This window comes from Wyeomyia smithii, chromosome 2 (assembly GCF_029784165.1).
Source record: "Wyeomyia smithii strain HCP4-BCI-WySm-NY-G18 chromosome 2, ASM2978416v1, whole genome shotgun sequence".
NCBI classification, from domain to species: Eukaryota; Metazoa; Arthropoda; class Insecta; order Diptera; family Culicidae; genus Wyeomyia; species Wyeomyia smithii.
In genome coordinates this window covers 275,534,048-275,554,608 of record NC_073695.1, presented here as the reverse complement: position 1 = coordinate 275,554,608, position 20,561 = coordinate 275,534,048, and the positions used below count along the sequence as shown (strand labels likewise).

The following is a 20,561-nucleotide window of genomic DNA, read 5'->3' as shown; positions in this document are numbered from 1 at the left end:
GTGCGATTTATTTTCAGTGTACCGTGCTGGATCGAAATCCGTACACCTAAGCACAGGATAATCTTCGACGGTCAATATAAAATCAAGAAATCACATATTGCTTTAAACTGACTTGTTTAGTTATAGGTCTACTTATATTTTATCACTATTTTCCAGCAAAATGATTAAAATCACTCCGAAACTCGAAAAAATCATGTTTAAATACATGTTTTGAATCGGAATCCGTACAGTTTTTTGTCTGAATTAAAACCCGTACACTTTTGAATCGAAATCCGCACACACGCGATATAGACTGGATCAAAGTTCATACAACAATAAATCAAACTCCGTATAGATGAAGAAGTACAAAAATGAACATCTCTTATTTTTAATTTATCTTTAAATTACCGAAAAAGTATATTTGAGGATCAACTGGCTCCTAAAGTTTCACACGGTTTTCAAATTTTTGATATCAGCTGAAATAGTGCAATTTTCGTAGCGTTTCGTAGTAACCGGAACCTCTCGAAGCTTCCCGGTACGACTTTCCCTTGCGCACCTCAGTCACAGCTCGTTTAAAATTGTTTGCCGTATATTTATACTTGTTTTCTTCCATTATATGCTGAAAACAAGAAGAAAGTTCAACAATATATGCATGATACACACGCTGTACGGATTTCGATTCAAGCAAATAAAAAGAATCAAAATCCGTACGGCACAGTTTTTGTTGAATAAATACAACTTACACTATTTATTAGGCAATATACAGTTCGAAAATGACAAAGACTCACCTTTTCCATCAATTTTAAAAAGATTCACAGAGTAAAACACTTATATCCCACTTGCAAATCGTTTTTATCTGAAGAACGTTTCCTTAGTAAATTCTCTAACGATACAACGAAATGACAACTAAAACCGATACACGATTGATTTTTCATTTTTAATATTTTTATTTCATGGCCTACTGGCGCATAGTTTAATTTAACAGAAGGCCAACAACTCAACGGATATGTACATGTAACTATCATATGAATTTTCACTTTTATAATGCCTCAAACTGAAGGTAAACATCAAGGTGTACGGATTTCGATACTGTACGGGTTCCGATCCAGCACGGTAGTAAGCTGTGAATGATTTCTAGAGAAACATTTCGAAAGTTCGTATCTTCTTACGCGACCTTTTAAACGACAATTTTTAAAATTTAAAGATCGAAGCGTATTTTCTTCAAACTTTTAAACAACCGGACGTTTCACACAGAACAAAATTGTGCAATTAAAATTTAAACAAGCAAAGCATCAAAGGAAAATAAATCAAATCGGCTGTATATTTCACTGCAGTAGCTGTCTTGTTAGTAGGAGCTTACTTCACGAAGTTTAATCCCCCCATGACACGATGCGGCATACTTGTCCGCTGTGGGAATGAATATACATAACTATTCCGATGTGCCAGCAGGCTCACAATGTGTGTACCCGAAACATACGTAAGTATGATTTATTCAATTCCCCCTCCTCGACGCCACAGCATAAAACTGACTGCGGATGAAGTTGGACTTTATTTTCTTTTCTTAGTTCCGAAACCGAAACAGTGAAACAAAATCGGCTGCAATTTATCGACTGGTTTACAGGTTTATTCATATTCCACTATAATCGGGGGACAATCATTAATGACATATTATAAATTCTAGTCAAAAAACATACCTCCACGTGTTTGCGGAGTGAATCAGTGCGCTGATTTGTTTAAAATCAATTGTTAACCTATTTTTTCGTGGAATTATACGGCCGTTTCGTTCTACCAAGCCATGCTGACGATCCTTTTTATTCGATTGCTACCCTACTGGTTTTATTTGTGTTATTTCTTTTTTTTTATTTGTATTACTGACCATATAACCCTTTTTTCGTGTTTAAGAGTTCTAAATTTAGCACGTTTTTGTTTATTCGTTCACAGTTTCGTGTAGCCTACTGTTGATGGAGTCCTTATGTTCCTTTACTGTCTTCGTGAAGTGTTTTTTTATACTTTCGTTTAGTTAATGCCGTTTAGGTTCACGCTCACTTTTTAGAAGTGAAAAATTTATTATCCTATTTGGTTTATGTTATGTTGCACCAGTTACAATGGATTATTCAAGTCTTAATTTGGGGGGGTGTATGAATGTGTGTGTTGTTAAGTTGTGTTTCGTATGCTAAAAACTCCTGACTAATAAATGTGTGATAAACATTTTTTTATGTGTGTTAATGTATGTGTGAGATAATACTATGTACTAGTGTTCAGATTAACATTATCGGTATTCATATACGCATAACGAGTACGCTGTGGAGGGGGGGAGCTACAAAGATGTTGTTTATAGGCTTTACGTTGAAGCGCTTCTTCTAGTGCATAATATAACGCCGAAAAGATTTGATTTGTGGCTTATTTGTTCGATTAAAATTGCGTTTAAAAACTGTGGAGGATATTCGAGAAAACAAGGCTACCATTTTACTGTTTAAGTGTGCTACCAAATGTGTTACATTTTAGGTTTGCAAAAATTGGAATATATTATGCCGCTACACTAGGAAACTTGTGTTCATTTCGGAATACAAACTGTCATCAATTTCGTGGTCACACAGTGTCAATTTTCGGGAAGCAGCCTTTGTCGGTTCGTTGCCTTTTTATCGTTTTAAGTACTTGAGCAGGTTTTGCTGAATCCAGGCTACTAGTTGCTACTAAGACCTTTCAAGTTTTAATATCAGGTTCTGTAGCGAATATTAGTGATTCAGCTCGATTAAAACATCAAGAACTGCTAAAAATGCAACTTTACTAAAAACATCAATCATTTTGTCACTACTTGAATAATTATAATTAGGCACATTGATATCAAAATTAGAAGACCTTGTGCAACTAGTGGACTGGTTTTCAAGCTAAGCCATGTAGAACAAATTAAATTGATTAAAAATTGAAAAAAAAAATGTGTAATATTCTTCATGGAGGAAAGTAGTTCACAAAGTCGATCCGACCTGGCGCTTTTTTCCGTCATTACTATCCTAGCACATGAGGAACGCCGTTGGTGGGAAACTCTGGGCCCAGTCAAGTGAAAAGCAATGAATATTCATCGCCATGAGAGCGGCTTATTCTCGGTAGCATCCATCCGGGAACCGAGAGCAACAGCTCAGGGAAAGTGCTTGGCTTTCGTGATTTTCGCAAGGCACCCTATCTGCACGCTGAATCTAGTATGCTTTGCACATCCCCTCCTTATATCTAGGTTGAATTTCAGCGTCCACTTGCCACCCGAACGACGCTGATTGAATGGAAATGAAGCCCGCCATGCTATTTTTCTCTGCGCAAATGCATTCCAACGTTTTCGCATTGATTTGCAATTCAAATCGGTGACCTCCTCCGCTCGAAATGCGTTCTTCCTCTAATTGGCATAAGTTTGCGGTGGTTAGCGGATGCACATCTACCCACCAGTGTGCAGTGTGTAAAAAAAGTTTATCCACCACTTACTCCTAACTCCCTCGCATTTACAGTGGCAATGTATGTAAAGTTTTTCTTTTTATAATGAACTACGTGACAAGCAACGGACCAAGAAAAACATGACCTTCAACCAACTTTAATTTCAAAACCCTTCAATCGACGAATTTACTGAATTCAATGTTCACATTCCTTTTGTTATAAATGAAACAATTTATTAATTGATAAAAATGTATAAATGAGATGTATGGAGAAACTTTTTTCTACATACTGAAAATGTACTGAGTCAATGAACCGTTTAAAGTCCAGTTTAGATCTGCATTCATGGGTACATTTGGCGCTATTCAACCCTCGTCTAGCGGTGGTTTTTCCCCCGGACCGGTGGTCAACACTCACTGTGTGCCGAGTTGTGTATGTTCTCACTTTTAACATGCCCTTGGGAAATCGAAAAGCACATCCACAGTCCGGGCCTTAGTTGAGATGTTCGCAAAGTTGTTTGGGTTTTTGGTTAGACCCGTCCGATGCGACGGCACACCGGTATGGACGAGCCGGTTTATGTTCTAAGTTAAACTCTAAATTCTTCTTTCAATGCCAGTTGTTGTAGATAATAACCGAAAAAATATTTTGCAAACGAATTGGGCATCCATATCTATATTACACCGGTTAATAGGTATGAAGTGAGACTGACTAGCAACATCATTCGAGCTGGCACTGCAGAGAACGGAGCAGAAAGACCGTTAAGATTGCTACCGTTGCTGTAAAAAGGATACCAAATGTTGCAGTAACGGTCCCCATTCTCTGGTAACGAAATATACCGTGTCTATTTATGGAGCCACAGGCTCGAGAGCTAGAAAACGTGCCTGTCTTTACATCAGTTCAGTAATGAGAACTGAAAAGCCCCGGGACATTGGAATAAAATTGATGACGTCGATAAAGATATCATAAATGTTGGATGTTGAAATTAAAGTGACGCTGTTCTTCCACCCACTAATCATGATGGAGTCAAAGTTTGAATTTTGTTTGCACACCAACAACCAATCACCATGCGTCTACATCGAAGCGCAAACTTGGTCTTCGTTTTGGCTTCCTTCCACCCACGGTGTTCGGCGGGTGGGGTGGCATTTTGCGACGTGCACAGGAAATGGGCGAATAAATATTGTAATTGTAGAAGGTCAATACTATGTGTAGGGAACGGAGATGGCAGTTTTTGTCCTGACGGTCTTCTCATCCATCCCAACGGGCTGAGAGCATGAGGTAAAAGGTAAATAAAACGTCAAAAGTGTCGAGTGGCTCGTAAAACATGTCCGAATATGATGGCTTGGCAGCACAGTTTAATGGATTCACCGGATGGCAGGTCACTTACCTAGCAGGCAGATCAAGCGCAAAAAGTGCCGGTAAATGATTCATGAAAGGAAGGGCAGACTGTGCCCGTGCTCTGCATCCCCAAGGCTGTTTGGACAAACTAATGAGCTCATCATTCGGGATGAGAATGTGGTTCTGTGGCGATGGAAACGAGGCTTTAATAACTCTCGGTGACATAGTTGCGGATAGTTCACTTAACGATTTTGCTGTTGTATTGCCAAGCTCTGCAAAGGCTGCTTCTTAGGATTTGTGTGTGAATGTTACTTAACCGTTTGTGTATTTTATTTTCTTTTTGGTATCGTTACTCAACTAAATTAAGGCATTCCGTATGGGCAGAGATTATTTTACAGTTTCGTTACATTCTCTGTGCTGTGTTCATTTGCAAACTGTTCGAACTAACAATAAAATTTTTGATTCTCGTTAACGTCATAAAATATCAAACAATGATCGTACATTTCAGTTTGTTGTATCACACGTTCCAGCCATCAACAATGGTATGTACAACAAATGTCTGGCAAATGAAAGAATCTAGCTTCTAACGTTTCTCGAAAAAATGCATGCAATTGATATTGATCTCGTAGCTTGCTGGCATCTATAAAACATAATTAGTTTCGTGTCGCTCAGTGGGAAATCGATGGGAATAATATTTGAATTATTTCTCTGCTTTGAATTTACATCGATTGAACACTGGGCGACCCTACAAAGTGTTCTGAAATATTCAAAAAATGCCTATTTATGACATAAATTGATCTGATAAACCATATATCAAATATTTGACGTATCACCTCGACTGGGAATGTCCGTGGCGGGATCGCCGCTACAATCGACGGCTACCATTGCATTACTGGATGCGTTTATTTTATTTTGTTGAACCTGTTGTTGCTGCTGGAATGTGGCTAACGTCCTGGGATCCAACTCAAGTATAATTTGATTCACGTTGCTGCTGCTGCTGTTGCTGACTCCGCCCCGATTGACACTGTCCAGTTCGTCTTGTGCTGCCGGATGGAGACGCAGTGCGCCCCCACCTAAGCTGCCGCCCTCCACGCAATCATTACTGTCACAGTCAATTTCATTAACATTATCATCGTCATCGTCGTTATCGCCGCCGGGAATGTTATGCACGACACTCGGGATTGAGGCCTTCTGCTTGGCGATCAGCTTTAGCAGCTCAATTGCGTCAAGTGCCTGTCGCTTTTCATGCAGGATTCTGCGGATGACATCGGTTGGAAAAAGACGGGATGGAGAAAAGTTCGAATTTGGATGAATGCACACAACGGTTCGTTAGAAGCCTACGAGTGAATCGACTAGCAAATATGTTAGCAAGCAGTTTCCCAAATACGGATGATTGATTGATCAGTGTGGACTATTTCTTTTAGTTTGTGGATGGAACTGTACTACTTTTTTACACTATACGTTCGAATGAAAATATAAAATTAAAATCAATGTCCAACGTAAGTACACAACATAAAACTTTCCCAAGTGCCGTGTTAAATAAATGCTACGAAATGAAAACAAATGATTAAACGGTTATGAAACATTAAACTATCATTGCATTTTATGCGATATCGTTCGACTTATACAATACTCAAATAAATTCAACGCGATGCCTTGATTACTGTTATTCTGGTTTCGGGATCAAAGTTCATTCGAAATATGTAATCATAATTAAGCTTACACATTTCGGATAAATTTGGAAGAAATACTCCATTGGAGAAGAAATTGAACTCGACTCGAGACAAGCAATAAAGTTAAAGAAATTGGAGCCAAATGTGTGTTATATTTCGGCAAGCTGCAAAAGTCCATAACTGAAGACAAAAGTTCAATAAAAAATTACGACATGGCTTATGTGACTCAATAAGGCAGTTAGCTATTTTGTCGGTTCTCATTTCTCTTTGAACAGTTTGATGGTTTTTCTGGAGAAAAAGGACCCAAATTAACCTCAAGCCATATTGATTGCTTACAACAAGACAGTAATTACAATCCATTACTGTTATCCGATTACTGTTATTGACATGATTTACGCAGATGGCGCGTTCGAATTCAGACATTCTATTTTAAAGTGAGGCCCACGCCCCACGCTAAGCTTTAGTATCCTGCTAATAGCGCCAACCAACGTGAAAAACATCGCGTGTTTTTATGGTACAGATTATGCAGTTTACGTTTCGATAGCAAAATAAACCCGTTTCTAGTTTCGATAGCCGAGCATGTTTACCCGGTGGAGCGTATCAACAGGAAAAAAAAATGGGTGTGTCAGTTATAATTGGCATCACTCTCTACCCATTAAATCTGAAGAATCTATGTTACACATGAATTCGTAAAATAGTGGATCTCTCAGTAAAAAATATCTACAAAAAATCGGCAAAAAGCTTCAAATAGTCTACCTTGCCATAAATAAAAACAGTTACAATAATTCCACTGCATCGTTTCTGTTAATCTCATTTCATGATTTACAAAGGACAATTTATTCACATTCCAATGCGAAATCAATTTACGAATAACATTGATCAAGGCACCCCTCTGCAGGACAGGTAACGATAAAATACGGTGCATCGGAAATATACCCATTTGTAATCCCATCACATCCGCCTGAACACAAGCTAGCACACGCGCCTGCACACTCACACACAGATTTTCTCGCTCTACCATGCTGTGAATATAATGTCCTGCACCAAAAGCAACCATAAATCGGAATCAATAATCTACTTAATCGATGCTCAAAAAACCGGTACCGAACCGAAACCAGCAACAATAAATTCTACACGGTCCAGAAATGCAACAAACGAAAACAACGCAAACAAACAAACGCAAGAGAAAGTATCCCAAGAGAGACGGTACGTAGATGGGGGGTTTCTAGAAACCAGAACCACATCCGGTCTCCTGGCCCCCTAACCTGCCTGATGCTTCCTTGAGCTGCTCGATGAAGTCCCGCCCGGTGATGTCCGCCACCGAGTTGGGGTCCATGTTGGACAGCAGCTCCAGGTCCGGCTCACTCAGCACCGACACGTTGCACAGGTTCGACTTCATTTGGGCCACCAGCTTCTTCAGATGTATCCGTTCCACCTCGGGGCTGTCGGTGATGTCGCCCGATTCCTTGTGGGTCGTTATGGTGACGTAATGAGTTGGCTGGAGGAAAATAAAATAAAATTCCGAATAATTATGCTATGTTATTGAACCACAATAAGGTTACAGTACTGCTCACATATTCTAGTGAAGGTTATCCGAAACAAATTACCATTCTAAAATGTCACAACAATAGTTCAAGCATGCTCCCACTGAATAGGGGACCTAGTTTACGTTCCCTTATGCATTTTTGTATGATTCTAAATAGACACAGCATTTGCTTTCTGCAGCTGTTGCTACCTTTCATAACATTGTTCACGTGTTGTGAATAGCTTTTTAGAATGCACCACCATAGCGCGGTAAAACGAGCAAACTCTTCCATTAAACAAACAAATTTTCCATGAAATTACTTATCACAAACTATATTTCAATACCAGTGCAACACTAATTGAAAATGTTCACCAATTCACAAGGTTAAATTGTGTGACAGTTTCCGTAACCTTTCGTTGGCACAAAATGTCAATCGTCGAAATTGCGTTTGGCTCCTTTGATCGGGCGAAAAGTATGATGTTTGAAGAAGTAAGTTGTTTCACATTTCTGCTATGCTACGCTTTCGCGAAGAGGACTTATTTTTGGCATCTTCGTTCTTTTTTCTAGGCTAGTCGTAAGTAGGCGGATGGTAAGTACTGGATCAGTAATGAGTTGGGATTTCGCAGTTGGGCTGCACAGTTGTGGGTAGTAATAATATGATTTTTTTTTAATGACCGAGAATTCTTTAATCTGAGTGGTTGATTGGAAAAGTGGCATTAGCGTCTTATTTCGAAGTCTTATACTTGATTAACCATGTGCCTCCATACGGTGGGTGTATTTTGATTTCGATGGAGGTGCTTTGATATAGTTTTAAAGTTGTGGATCAGGGGTAATATATTTCAGCACTTTTGCATGAAAGTGAAAAAAGCCGCCGAAAACTAAGGCTCTGGTTATAGTGCACGCGAATAGTGGCGCGAGGCCGATTCGCCTTGCCGTAGGTTAATGTACAGCCGTAAGTGCCCCATTGCATTTTTTTTCAGCTAATTGGACGAATTTGAAGGGCTGATGAGTTGAAAGCGAGTATGCAGGCAATAGAAGAAGAGAATACAAAAGAATTCACATACGAAAAGGACGTTTAGCCTCCTAGTTACCTCTCATATGGGTGAGGTATGGGAAAGGCTTGCACGGTCAGTAAAAGCAGTCTTGGCAGTACTGGATGATGGATGACTATTAACAGATGAAATTTTATTGATATCATTAACGGAGGCCGAGGGTATAATGAACTCACGTCCTCTGGTATAACGTTCGCGGTAAAAAATGGGCAAATATTGCCGATTTTTCATGGGTTTACCGCACTGACGAAACTACCCATGCAGCATCAGTCATAGTAACCCATGATTAAAAATTTTAAAGCTCTGTCTGTTGAGCTCTTACCGTGATGCCGAAAACAGTGAAGCTATTCCATTCAGATACAACATCTTGGCGCTATTGGACAACAATCAAAGCATCGAAAGAAAGCCCGGTTCCGGACGACCGATGACCCTGAGCGACAAGAAGCTCCAAAGGATGCTGAAGAGAAAGCCCGAGGGAAAAGTGAGTACATCGTTGCGTGCAATTGACCGGGATGTCGGTGCAACCGGCCAAACAGTGAAAAAGTACCTGGCGAACATAAACATACATGTCAGAAAGTCCCGTCCACTGGCAGGCAATGACGCAGCGGTTGAATAAGATGGTCAAGTCGATTTTCCCGGCAAATTGCGACGTGGTGGTGGACGATGAAACCTGTCTCACCCTGGATGGCAACGGCTGGCAGGGCACTTAGTATTTTATTTCCATCATGAAGGAAGTGAGCACCGAGGTAAAATTCATTTTACACACCAACTTCCCCAAGGAAATGCTGCTGTGGCTGACAATCGGCGAGAAGGGGAAGTCGAAGCCGCCTTTTCTTTCGCTCCAGACTGGCCGTGAACGGCGAAATTTACAGTACGAAGTGTCTGCCGGAAGTTGCGTTGTTTTGGCCGGATCTGGCGTCGGTCCATTACTTAAAGCGATCGTGGGAGGAGATGGAGCGACTAAACATCGATGTTATACCCTCGTTGGCGAACCCGCGTAACGCCAAGGATTTCTGGGCAAACCTGAAGTGAAAGATCTACTCCAACTATTTTGTCGCAAAAACTGAGGAGAAATTGATAAATATAACGAAGCAAGAACTCAAAAACATGCCTACACGCTTGTTATCGTCTGCCATGGCGAATGTTTCGGTTTACTGCCGCAAACGTTATGCATCACAAGAATCGGAGGAGGCGCTAAAACCAAATAATTTTCTTCGGAGAGTGTCAAAACAGCTGACTGAAAAGATGTGAAAAAAAAAATGGATTCGTGAATACGTTCCATTAATAAATCAACGAACATCATTGAAACAAAAAAATGAAATTAGACGATCTAGTGTACGTCGTAGGAGGTAGTAAAAGATAATATTGCGTCCGTGGAGTCGTTGAAAACCCAATAATGTCGGGTGATGTGAGTAGGGAAAAAAATGTACCGAGAGATGACAGTTTTTTGATGACATCCGAGAGGGTCTCTCCATGACAGTGTTGGTATTGGCAAAATAAAGACAGCCGCCAGATAAAATATATTGCGACTATAACGTTGCCGTCTGTTTCCCCATACACGAATGTTTATTTTTTCTTTGCTGTTCACCTTATTCCTATGTCGACGATAGCATGTATGGTTGCCTATAACATTCGGTATGCGATACACACATCCTTCAATGCACAGCCGCTCTATTGCCGAGTTTGCTTTTCTTTGCACATAGGCTGTCGGAGAGTTGCCGAGCAGTCCTTACGCTTCTTCTTCCTACAGGCTTTTTTAACAGCCCTCACCCGACAACCATCATAGGCAAATAAAAAAAGAGAGGGAAAATGTCTCCGGTGGATTCGAGCTGTTGCCGAAACGCGCTGTTTAGTGTAGTGCGGACACGAACGTCTGTGTAAAAAATAGCTTCTTCTCTTTTCTACATTCGCAATCTCGAACACATCCTCCAAATAAAGCCGAATCAACACACGGAGTACATTTTTCATTTCCTTTTGTGATGCTCTGTTGCCAATACGTTCTCAATGTGGCTATCACACTGCGAGCGCGAATAGGTATCACGGCCAAACACATCCTTAGAAGACAGTAAAAAAGGACTGTACCATTGGCATGCCTGGATGGGAGAATTCGGCATGCGTGGATCCAAACGAATAGCGGGTTGTGTAAGCGGGCAGCAACGATCCTAGCTATCTTAGAGATAGATGAAAGTGACACTGAACCGGAAGCGATCTCCGGTACAGCATCACGGGCCGGGGCATGTTGTGAACGGCACCACAGGGAACACACTTCGTTCTCCGGATCAGGCGAAACGATCAACAGCGCTGACGTTATCACGAGTGACATAACAGCCCGCAGTAGAAAAGCGATCGCGAGAACAATAGATAAGGTGAGGGTGTTTAGAAGACAAGATTAGCAGTAGTGATTGTAGCACAGTGATTATAACATTTATTATTATAAAATTTAATAGTCCTAACCTAGTAAGATTCTGAACAAGCCAGTTACATGAAAACGGGTTTGAAAAAAGTTAAATGAAAATAAAAATATACGGGTCATTCCATGTCTAGTGTCCGAGGATGTGCATCGACCATCTCCGATTTCGACCAAAATTTGTGAGTCGATATATTTTGGGCCGGGACTTATAAGTACAAAGTGTTGTACCGATGGGTGGATTCCTCGGCCAATGAGATTGCTTTAACTTTTTGCGAATTTAGCAAAATACCTTTTTTATTTTGTGAATATTTCGGGACCCTGAAGAGCTACAGGTGATATTGACATATCATTTTGAAGGGTTTGAGACGCAGAATCGAACTGCGTGGTCAAGTTTTCCTGCAGTGTTGCCAACATTACATTTTTTCGATTCAAAACTTAATTTGCAATTTCCTTCGATTTCAATTCTGACCACGCCAATGTGTTTAGCAGACGATTTTACATAGGAATCACTTATCAGCAAAAAACAAAATGTAGCGTTCCAGAGATACAGCTATTTCAAAATCGCAAGATTTTGGATTTTGTCTACGCACGTAAGCGCTTCTACATAAATGGCTGCTGTCTTAATGGTATCCTAGCAGGCGCTTGTGTTATCGAAAAGATGTTCCTTAGAGGAGCATCCGTTAATGATGTAACGCAAAAAATCCCGTTCTAGAGTCATTTTCACGAAAAGTTACAGGACAGTTTTCAAATCATGTAAGTGAAAATTAAATCAAATTCATTTGAAGCGCATACGTAATGCTTGGCAGCGTAAATACCGAAACATTAAAACAAACGAGACGAAAAGTAATTTTGAACGAGCAAGTACAGATTTTCGTCGATTGAACGCCAGCTTATACAAAACCTATGTAATGCGGGTACAAACTGATCTCCGTCGAAACCCTAAACAGTTCTGGAACTTCGTAAATTCGAAGCGAAAGTGTTCGGTAATTCCTTCTAATGTTTACCTCGATGAAACAGAAGCAACGTGTTCCCTGGATTCATGTGAGTTGTTTGCTAAATTTTTCGCTTCTGTTTTCGCCGACAGCACTGCTTCCGAATCGGATGCTGAGATTGCTTCGGCAGATGTACCGCTAAACTTAGTTGATCTAAGTACATTTGATATTACTGCGGACATAATACTGGAAGCTGCGAAAAGACTTCAAACTTCTTTTTCTGTGGGGCCCGATGGAATCCCAGCAGTAGTTTATACCCGTTGTGCAACCGTTTTAGCTGAACCCTTATCTCGCATTTTTAACCGATCATTTGAGCAAGGAAAATTCCCGCAGATTTGGAAGCAGTCGCACATGTTTCCTGTATTTAAAAGTGGAGATCGGCGTAACATTAGGAATTATCGGGGCATTACCAGTCTTTCTGCCTCGTCTAAATTGTTTGAAATTGTAGTTAGCTCGAGAATCTTATCTTGTACGAAAAACTACATTTCTAGCGATCAACACGGGTTCATGCCGGGACGTTCTGTTACCACAAATCTTTTGGACTTCACTACGACTTGCATATCGCACATGGAGCAAAAGGCCCAGATCGACGTCATATACACTGATTCAAAGGCAGCTTTTGACCGAATTGATCACCGCATACTTTTACGAAAGCTTTTGAGACTTGGTGCGTCGCAACAATTTGTTGGTTGGCTAAGATCCTACTTATGTGGTCGGACACTACGCGTGATGTTGAGCTCCTGTTTATCCTCCACGTTCTCCAATACATCTGGAATACCACAAGGTAGTAATATGGGGCCGCTCCTTTTCTTACTTTATTTTAACGATGTGACATTGCTATTGAGTGCTGGATGTAAGCTGGTGTATGCTGATGATCTGAAGCTGTATTTGGCTGTGCGGACCATTGATGATTGTCGTGAGTTACAAAGACTGTTGGATATTTTTATAAGTTGGTGCCGCAGAAACTGGCTCATTGTCAGTATTGCGAAATGTCAGATCATGACATTCCATCGTATTGCGAATCCTGTCCTGTTCGACTATAAGATTGATGGTCATGTGATCGAAAGAGTGGATCAAGTAAACGACCTTGGTGTTTTGCTCGATGCCAAGCTCAACTTTAATCTGAACCGCTCATTTATCATTTCTAAGGCAACTCGACAACTCGGCTTCATCGGTAAAATAGGACGTGATTTTAATGATCCATACTGTTTGAAGGCGTTATACTGTTCACTCGTAAGACCAATATTAGAAAATGCGTGTTTGATTTGGTCTCCTTATCAGCTTAGTTGGACTCTGAGGATTGAACGAGTCCAAAAAAGATTTATTCGCTTAGCATTCAGAAATCTTCCCTGGCGTGATCCCACTAACCTACCACCGTATTCCGAGCGGTGTCGCCTTATTGGCCTTGACACGCTTGAACGACGCAGGAGAATCCAGCAAGCCAGATTTGTGGCCAAGTTATTGAATGGCGAAATTGACTCACCGAGAACCCTATCTTTGCTGAATTTTCGCGCTTCGCAACGCTCACTAAGGTCCGCTGGATTGCTACAACCCAGAGTACACAATGTTCGGTTACAATGAACCTGTCACTGCATGTGTTCGAGCATTCACTTCAGTTGAAGAGATCTTCGAATTCGATGAACCGTCGAACAAATTCCTCCGAAAAGTGACTATGTCTAATATTTTTTAATTGACCATATAGAATAATATTAGGACCAATGTTTTAAATGCTGACTCGGGGCAACCCAATGTATTTTGTTGAATTTAATGTTAGTTCGTAATGTTTGTAGTTCTATTATTGACAAATTATAAATGCGTAATATTGTAAATGTTTAAAATTGTAAATGTATTCTTAACAAAAGATGATGGGGTTTTTATGCCTCCATGAGGATGGCCTCAAAAGGCTTTTCCCCATCCACTAACTTTCATGGAGACCAATATGGTCAGTTGAAAAAAAGATAATAAATAAATAAATAAATAAATAAATAAAATTTATTTGAACCTATGTAAGCTGAAATATTGAAACTTTTAATTATAGTTTAACCTAAATAAATAACTTGTAGCTTAGATCAGCTTCAAAAGAAAATGCTGATTTCAAAAACTTATATTTATACAACAAGTTCATCGATAATTTTGAGCTCAATTCTAGGATGTGTTGCTGGTCCTAAGATGCGCTTTACGACGATTTCTGGCTTAATATGGGTTCGAAATATATTTTTCTCATTCGATTTTAAGGTGGTTTCAACTTTTTTTCTTCCCGCCAATTGTATCCCTTTTTAGTGGTTTTAATCTTAATTTGGGATTGACCTTTAAAACTTTCAGCTTTATTCGGTGAACCTTTTCACCCTCATTCATTTTAATCTTTGCAGGGGTGTTTCTTTCCTACAGGTACATACGTTCTCTGGGACCAACAAATAAATCAGATTAATGAAACACTCAGATAAAAATCTACCGTTACTAGTATGAAACAATACTAAAGCTGCTCTGTCAAACCCAGAGTAAGATTTCAATTTCACTGGTAAGAGTTGACGCACTATTCCCGCTATCGCTGTAATGTTGATGACGTCAAAGCAGAATTCTAAATTGGCCATTCGGGCGCCAGCTGAGTTCTGGTGCGAGAACAGAACTGGAAGAAAAGGGACAAAATTGGAATTCTAATTTTAGTCCACGCCTGCCTTGCCTCTGCTCATGTCGCTCCACAAATAAATCTTTGTGTATGATAGATTGTCATAATACCGCTGAGGAATAAAGTTCACGAGCACGAGTCGAGTGTGTAATTCCTACACGGATGTAACCGTATGTGCTATCGCCGTTGTTGCAAAGCACAGAACAAGTATAATTGCGAAAAAGTCCTCCTGAAAGAATGAGATTTTTTCTATGCTTCCCTCACGTTGTGGAGAAACAAACGATCATCCGTGCAAGTATGATTGTTGAGTTCATGTAAGCTACATTCGAATACGAAATATGTGCAACGGTTAATTAGCAGGAACAGGAAACTAGAAAAAATATCATCGCAAATAACACTGAAAACATTCGTTGTTTTGCTTTCGTCTTGATTAGACGCAAATTGTTTATCTCCGTTTGATTCGCAAAATAACAATACACGAGTTATCGTACGGGTGTTTTTTTTTCGATTAGTTCTTGTGTGCGATAACAATAGCCTGCAATATGTCGGCAGAAACATCTTCTGCACACACTGGTAGGGGCAGGCTACCCCGCCAGTGATCTGATACGCAGCTGATATATCAGCAAGAATAGTTCTCCCGCACCACTGTTACCCCGCTAGCAGCACGGACCATCATACGATCGAGCGAGTGGAAGTCAACTACAAGTGGCATCTACAAGGTCGAGTGTAAGATACGGCCACTGTGTCACAACACGAAGCTGGATCGTCATTGTTTGTTCTGCGGAGACACTCGATTAATCCAACTATCAGCCGTGAGGTCGTGACTTAGACGTTCGGTGAAGTATTCACTTTAGAATTTTTATCATTATTATTAATATTATTATTATTATTGTTATAATTATAATTATTATTATTATTATTTGGATTATTATTTATTATTATTATTATTATTGGAAAGATACTGGATGTCAAGCAATTACATTCAGTATCCATCGAAGAAGGGAAGAAGAAATTCCTCCATTCGGATTCCTTCCGTGTAACATTCGCCGGATCCGCACTGCCGAACTACATCTCTTTGGACAGGGTTCGTCTGTCTGTACGCCTGTTTGTACCGCGGGTCATGCATTGCCAAAACTGCAAGCAGTTAGGTCATACAGCCACCTACTGCTGCAACAAGGCACGCTGCAGCAAGTGCGGAGGCAATCATGCTGAGACCGCTTGCAGTGAGGATACTGAAAAGTGTCTTTACTGCGAGGGAACTCGGCATGACCTTTCGGCGTGTCCCGCGTACAAACAGCGCGAGGAAAAATATAAGCGTTCCCTTAAGGAACGATCAAAGCGCTCTTTTGCAGAAATGCTTAAGAGGGCTGAGCCACCCTCGACAGGAAACATCTTTTCCTTTTTGCCAACCGATGAGGGTACATCTGACGATCCCGTCGAAGGGTGTTCTTATGCCTTGCCAGAGGGATCTAGGAAGAGGAGAATGCTCAACTCTCCTAATCTTTCTCGTAAAGGTCGTAAGATAACCCCTAGCGGAATGACCAATAAGACAACACAAAAAGGAAGCGGTGAAGAAAAACCGAAGCAAGTACCCCCCGGTTTTAATTTCAAATCAAACCGCTTCCTGGGGCACCAAAAACCCCTCGTGCACCCATTTCTCGATCAGAAGACATAAAAGAAACAGGGTTCATAAAATTCTCTGATATTGTGGACTGGATATTTAAAACATTCAACATACCAGATCCCCTTCAAAACATTCTTCTTGCCCTTCTCCCAACAGTGAAAACCTTTTTGAAGCAACTCACAGCAACTTGGCCCCTCATTTCAGCTATCGTATCTTTCGATGACTAATACGTTGAAAGAGGTTAGGAATTTTGTCACTGTGTTACAGTGGAACTGCAGAAGTATCATCCCCAAATTTGATTTATTTTCACATTTGATAAACACATACAATTGTGATGCGTTCGCGCTTTGTGAAACTTTTCTCAATTCAAATGACCAACTTAATTTCCACGATTTTAACATCATTCGTCGAGATCGAGACTCACACGGTGGAGGGGTACTTTTAGGGATCAAAAAGTGCTATTCTTTTTTCAGAATCGACCTCCCCTCGATCTCGAATATTGAAGTTGTTGCCATTCAAACGAATATGAATGGAAAAGACCTTTGCCTTGTTTCGTTATATATTCCCCCATCCGCGCGGATTGAACAGAAGCAACTCCTTGATATAGCAGAATTGCTTCCCGCACCTTTTTTGATTTTGGGAGATTTTAACTCTCACTGTTCGCTATGGGGGTCGCTGTACGACGACAACCGATCTTCTTTAATCTGTAACTTGATCGACGACTTCAATATGACAGTTTTGAATACTGGGGAAGCGACGCGCGTACCTAATTCTCCAGCACGTGAAAGCGTGCTTGACCTATCCCTCTGCTCGACATCACTAGCGTTAGATTGCCAGTGGAAAGTAATCAACGATCCCCACGGTAGTGATCATCTTCCAATCGTTATATCAATTGCTAATGGTTCAACTCCCCCGAACCCAATCAATATTTCCTACGACCTTACACGTACTATTGATTGGAAGTGTTATGAGTCTATTATAGCGCAATCTATCGAGACTCACGAGGAACTTCCTCCGGAGGAAGAATACGCGTTCTTAGCTGGCTTGATAATAGACGCCGCGACTCAAGCTCAGACGAAACCGATACCCGGGGTAACGATTAGACAGCGCCCTCCCAACAAATGGTGGGACAAAGAGTGCTCTGAGCTGTACGTGCGAAGGTCCGCGGCGTATAAGGACTACCGGGAGTACGGCACTATCAACCTGCTTCGAAATTACGAGGCACTGGGCAGGCAGGTGAAGAGCTTAGTAAAGGCGAAAAAACGCGGGTACTGGCGGCGGTTCGTAAACGCGTTGTCGAGGGAAACAGCGATGAGCACTCTTTGGGATACCGCCAGGCGCATGCAGAACCGTGACGTTTCGAATGAAAGCGAGGAGTATTCAGATCGCTGGATACTCGATTTTGCCAAAAAGGTCTGTCCGGACTCTGTACCGGAACAGAAAACTTTTCGCGACGCGTTATTAGTAACTACGGAAGAGCCTCCATTTTCGATGTTGGAATTTTCAATGGTTCTCCTGTCGTGCAACAATAAGGCTCCAGGGTTAGATAGAATAAAATTCAACCTGTTGAAGAATCTACCCGACTCTGCAAAAAGACGCTTGTTGAATTTGTTCAACAAGTTTCTTGAGCTAAATATTGTTCCGCATGACTGGCGGGAGGTAAAAGTCATTGCTATTCGGAAACCCGGGAAACCTGCCTCTGATCACAATTCATATAGGCCGATTGCGATGCTCTCTTGCCTCCGGAAATTAATGGAGAAAATGATCCTCTTACGGTTAGACAAATGGGCCGAAACAAACGGGTTACTTTCAGATACTCAATTTGGCTTTCGCCGGGGCAAAGGGACGAACGATTGCCTAGCGTTGCTTTCTACTGAAATTCAACTAGCCTTTGCTCGAAAAGAGCAAATGGCTTCTGCGTTCATGGATATTAAGGGGGCTTTTGACTCTGTCTCTGTAGGAGTTTTAAGCGCGAAACTTCATTCGCAGGGACTTTCACCAAATTTGAATAACTTTTTGCTCAATTTGTTGTCAGAAAAGCATATGTATTTCTCACATGGCGATTCGACAACTTCCCGAATTAGTTACATGGGTCTTCCCCAGGGTTCATGTTTAAGTCCTCTCTTATATAATTTTTACGTCAATGACATCGATGAATGTCTTGCAAATTCATGCACGCTAAGGCAACTTGCAGACGATAGCGTTGTATCCATTACTGGTAGCGAGGCTAGCGATCTGCAAGGACCATTGCAAGATACCTAAGACAATTTGTCTGAATGGGCTCTTAAGCTGGGTATCGAATTCTCTCCGGAGAAAACTGAGCTGGTCGTTTTTTCTAGGAAGCATAATCCAGCTCAGCTGCAGCTCCTACTAACGGGTAAAACGATCTCTCAGGTTTTAGTCGCTAAATATCTCGGGGTCTGGTTCGACTCTAAATGCACCTGGGCTTGTCATATTAGGTATCTGACACAAAAATGCCAACAGAGGATTAATTTTCTTCGTACGATTACCGGAACCTGGTGGGAAGCCCACCCAGGAGACCTTCTAAGGCTTAACCAAACAACAATATTGTCTGTAATTGAGTACGGGTGTTTCTGCTTCCGCTCCGCAGCAAACACACATTTGATCAAACTGGAACGAATACAGTATCGTTGTTTGCGTATTGCCTTAGATTGCATGCAGTCGACCCATACGATGAGCCTTGAAGTGCTAGCGGGTATTCTTCCGTTGAAACATCGTTTTTGGTATCTCTCTTACCGGTTGCTAATTCGATGCACAGTTATGAACCCATTAGTAATTGAAAATTTCGAGAGGTTGGTCGACCTTCAATCTCAATCCAGATTTATGACTTTATATTTTGACTATATGGCTCAAGATATTAATCCTTCTTCATACGATTCCTCCAATGTCGCACTTTTAGATTCTTCTAATAATGCTATATTCTTCGACACCACCATGAAACAAGACATTTCTGGTATCCCGGATCAATTGCGACCCCAAGAGATCCCTAAGATTTTTTCCAATAAGTTTAAACATGTTAGTTATGATAAAAGGTTTTTCACTGACGGATCCAATCTAGATGAGTCCACTGGCTTCGGTGTTTTCCACGAAAATTTTACCGCCTCCTACAAACTCGATGCTCCTGTTTCCGTGAACGTCGCAGAGCTTGCTGCCATTCAGTACTCTCTTGGGATCATCGAAACCCTGCCCATAGACCACTACTTCATCTTCACAGACAGTCTCAGTGCAATTGAGGCTCTGCGATCGATGAAGACTGTGAAGCACACCCCGTATTTCCTGGGGAAAATACGGCGGTTTTTAAGTGCTTTAACAGATAAAAATTACCGGGTTACCTTAGCGTGGGTCCCTTCTCATTGTTCCATTCCGGGCAATGAAAAGGCTGACGCTTTAACAATGGTGGGTGCTATTGATGGCGATATTTATGTACGACCAATTGCTTATGATGAATTTTATAGCATTTTGCGTCAGAGAACACTCAACAGTTGGCAATCATCATGGAACTCAGATGAACTGGGACGGTGGCTACATTCCATTTTTCCTAAGGTATCGACGAAAGCATGGTTCAAGGGGTTGGATGTAGGTCGGGACTTCATTCGCGTGATGTCCAGTCTTATGTCCAATCACTATACGTTAAACACGCATCTCTTTCGTATAGGGCTTGTAGACAGTAATCACTGCGTTTGTGGCGATGGCTACCATGACATCGAGCATGTTGTTTGGTCGTGTACCGAATACTGTGGTGTTAGGTCTGAGCTTATAGATTCCCTTCGGGCCCGAGGAAAACAACCGATCGTACCCGTTAGAGACATTCTGGGAAGCGGTGATCTCCAGTACATGACACAGCTATACGGGTTTATAAAAAATGCTGGCATTAAAATTTGATTTCTTTTATCTATTTGCTAGAATA

General features: G+C 41.1%; 1 protein-coding gene across 1 annotated transcript in view; it reads right to left on the bottom strand.

Moving 5' to 3' along the window:
* Positions 1 to 1,576: 1,576 nt before the first annotated feature.
* Positions 1,577 to 20,561, bottom strand: part of LOC129721859 (DNA fragmentation factor subunit alpha-like) — a 55,814-nt gene continuing 36,829 nt past the window's right edge. The window contains exons 3-4 of the mRNA XM_055674924.1: positions 7,670 to 7,902; positions 1,577 to 5,986 (exon numbers count right to left, since the gene is read on the bottom strand). Of these exons, the coding sequence (XP_055530899.1) occupies positions 5,545 to 5,986; positions 7,670 to 7,902 (675 nt within the window). The 3' untranslated portion in view covers positions 1,577 to 5,544. The remainder of the gene's footprint in view (positions 5,987 to 7,669; positions 7,903 to 20,561) is intronic.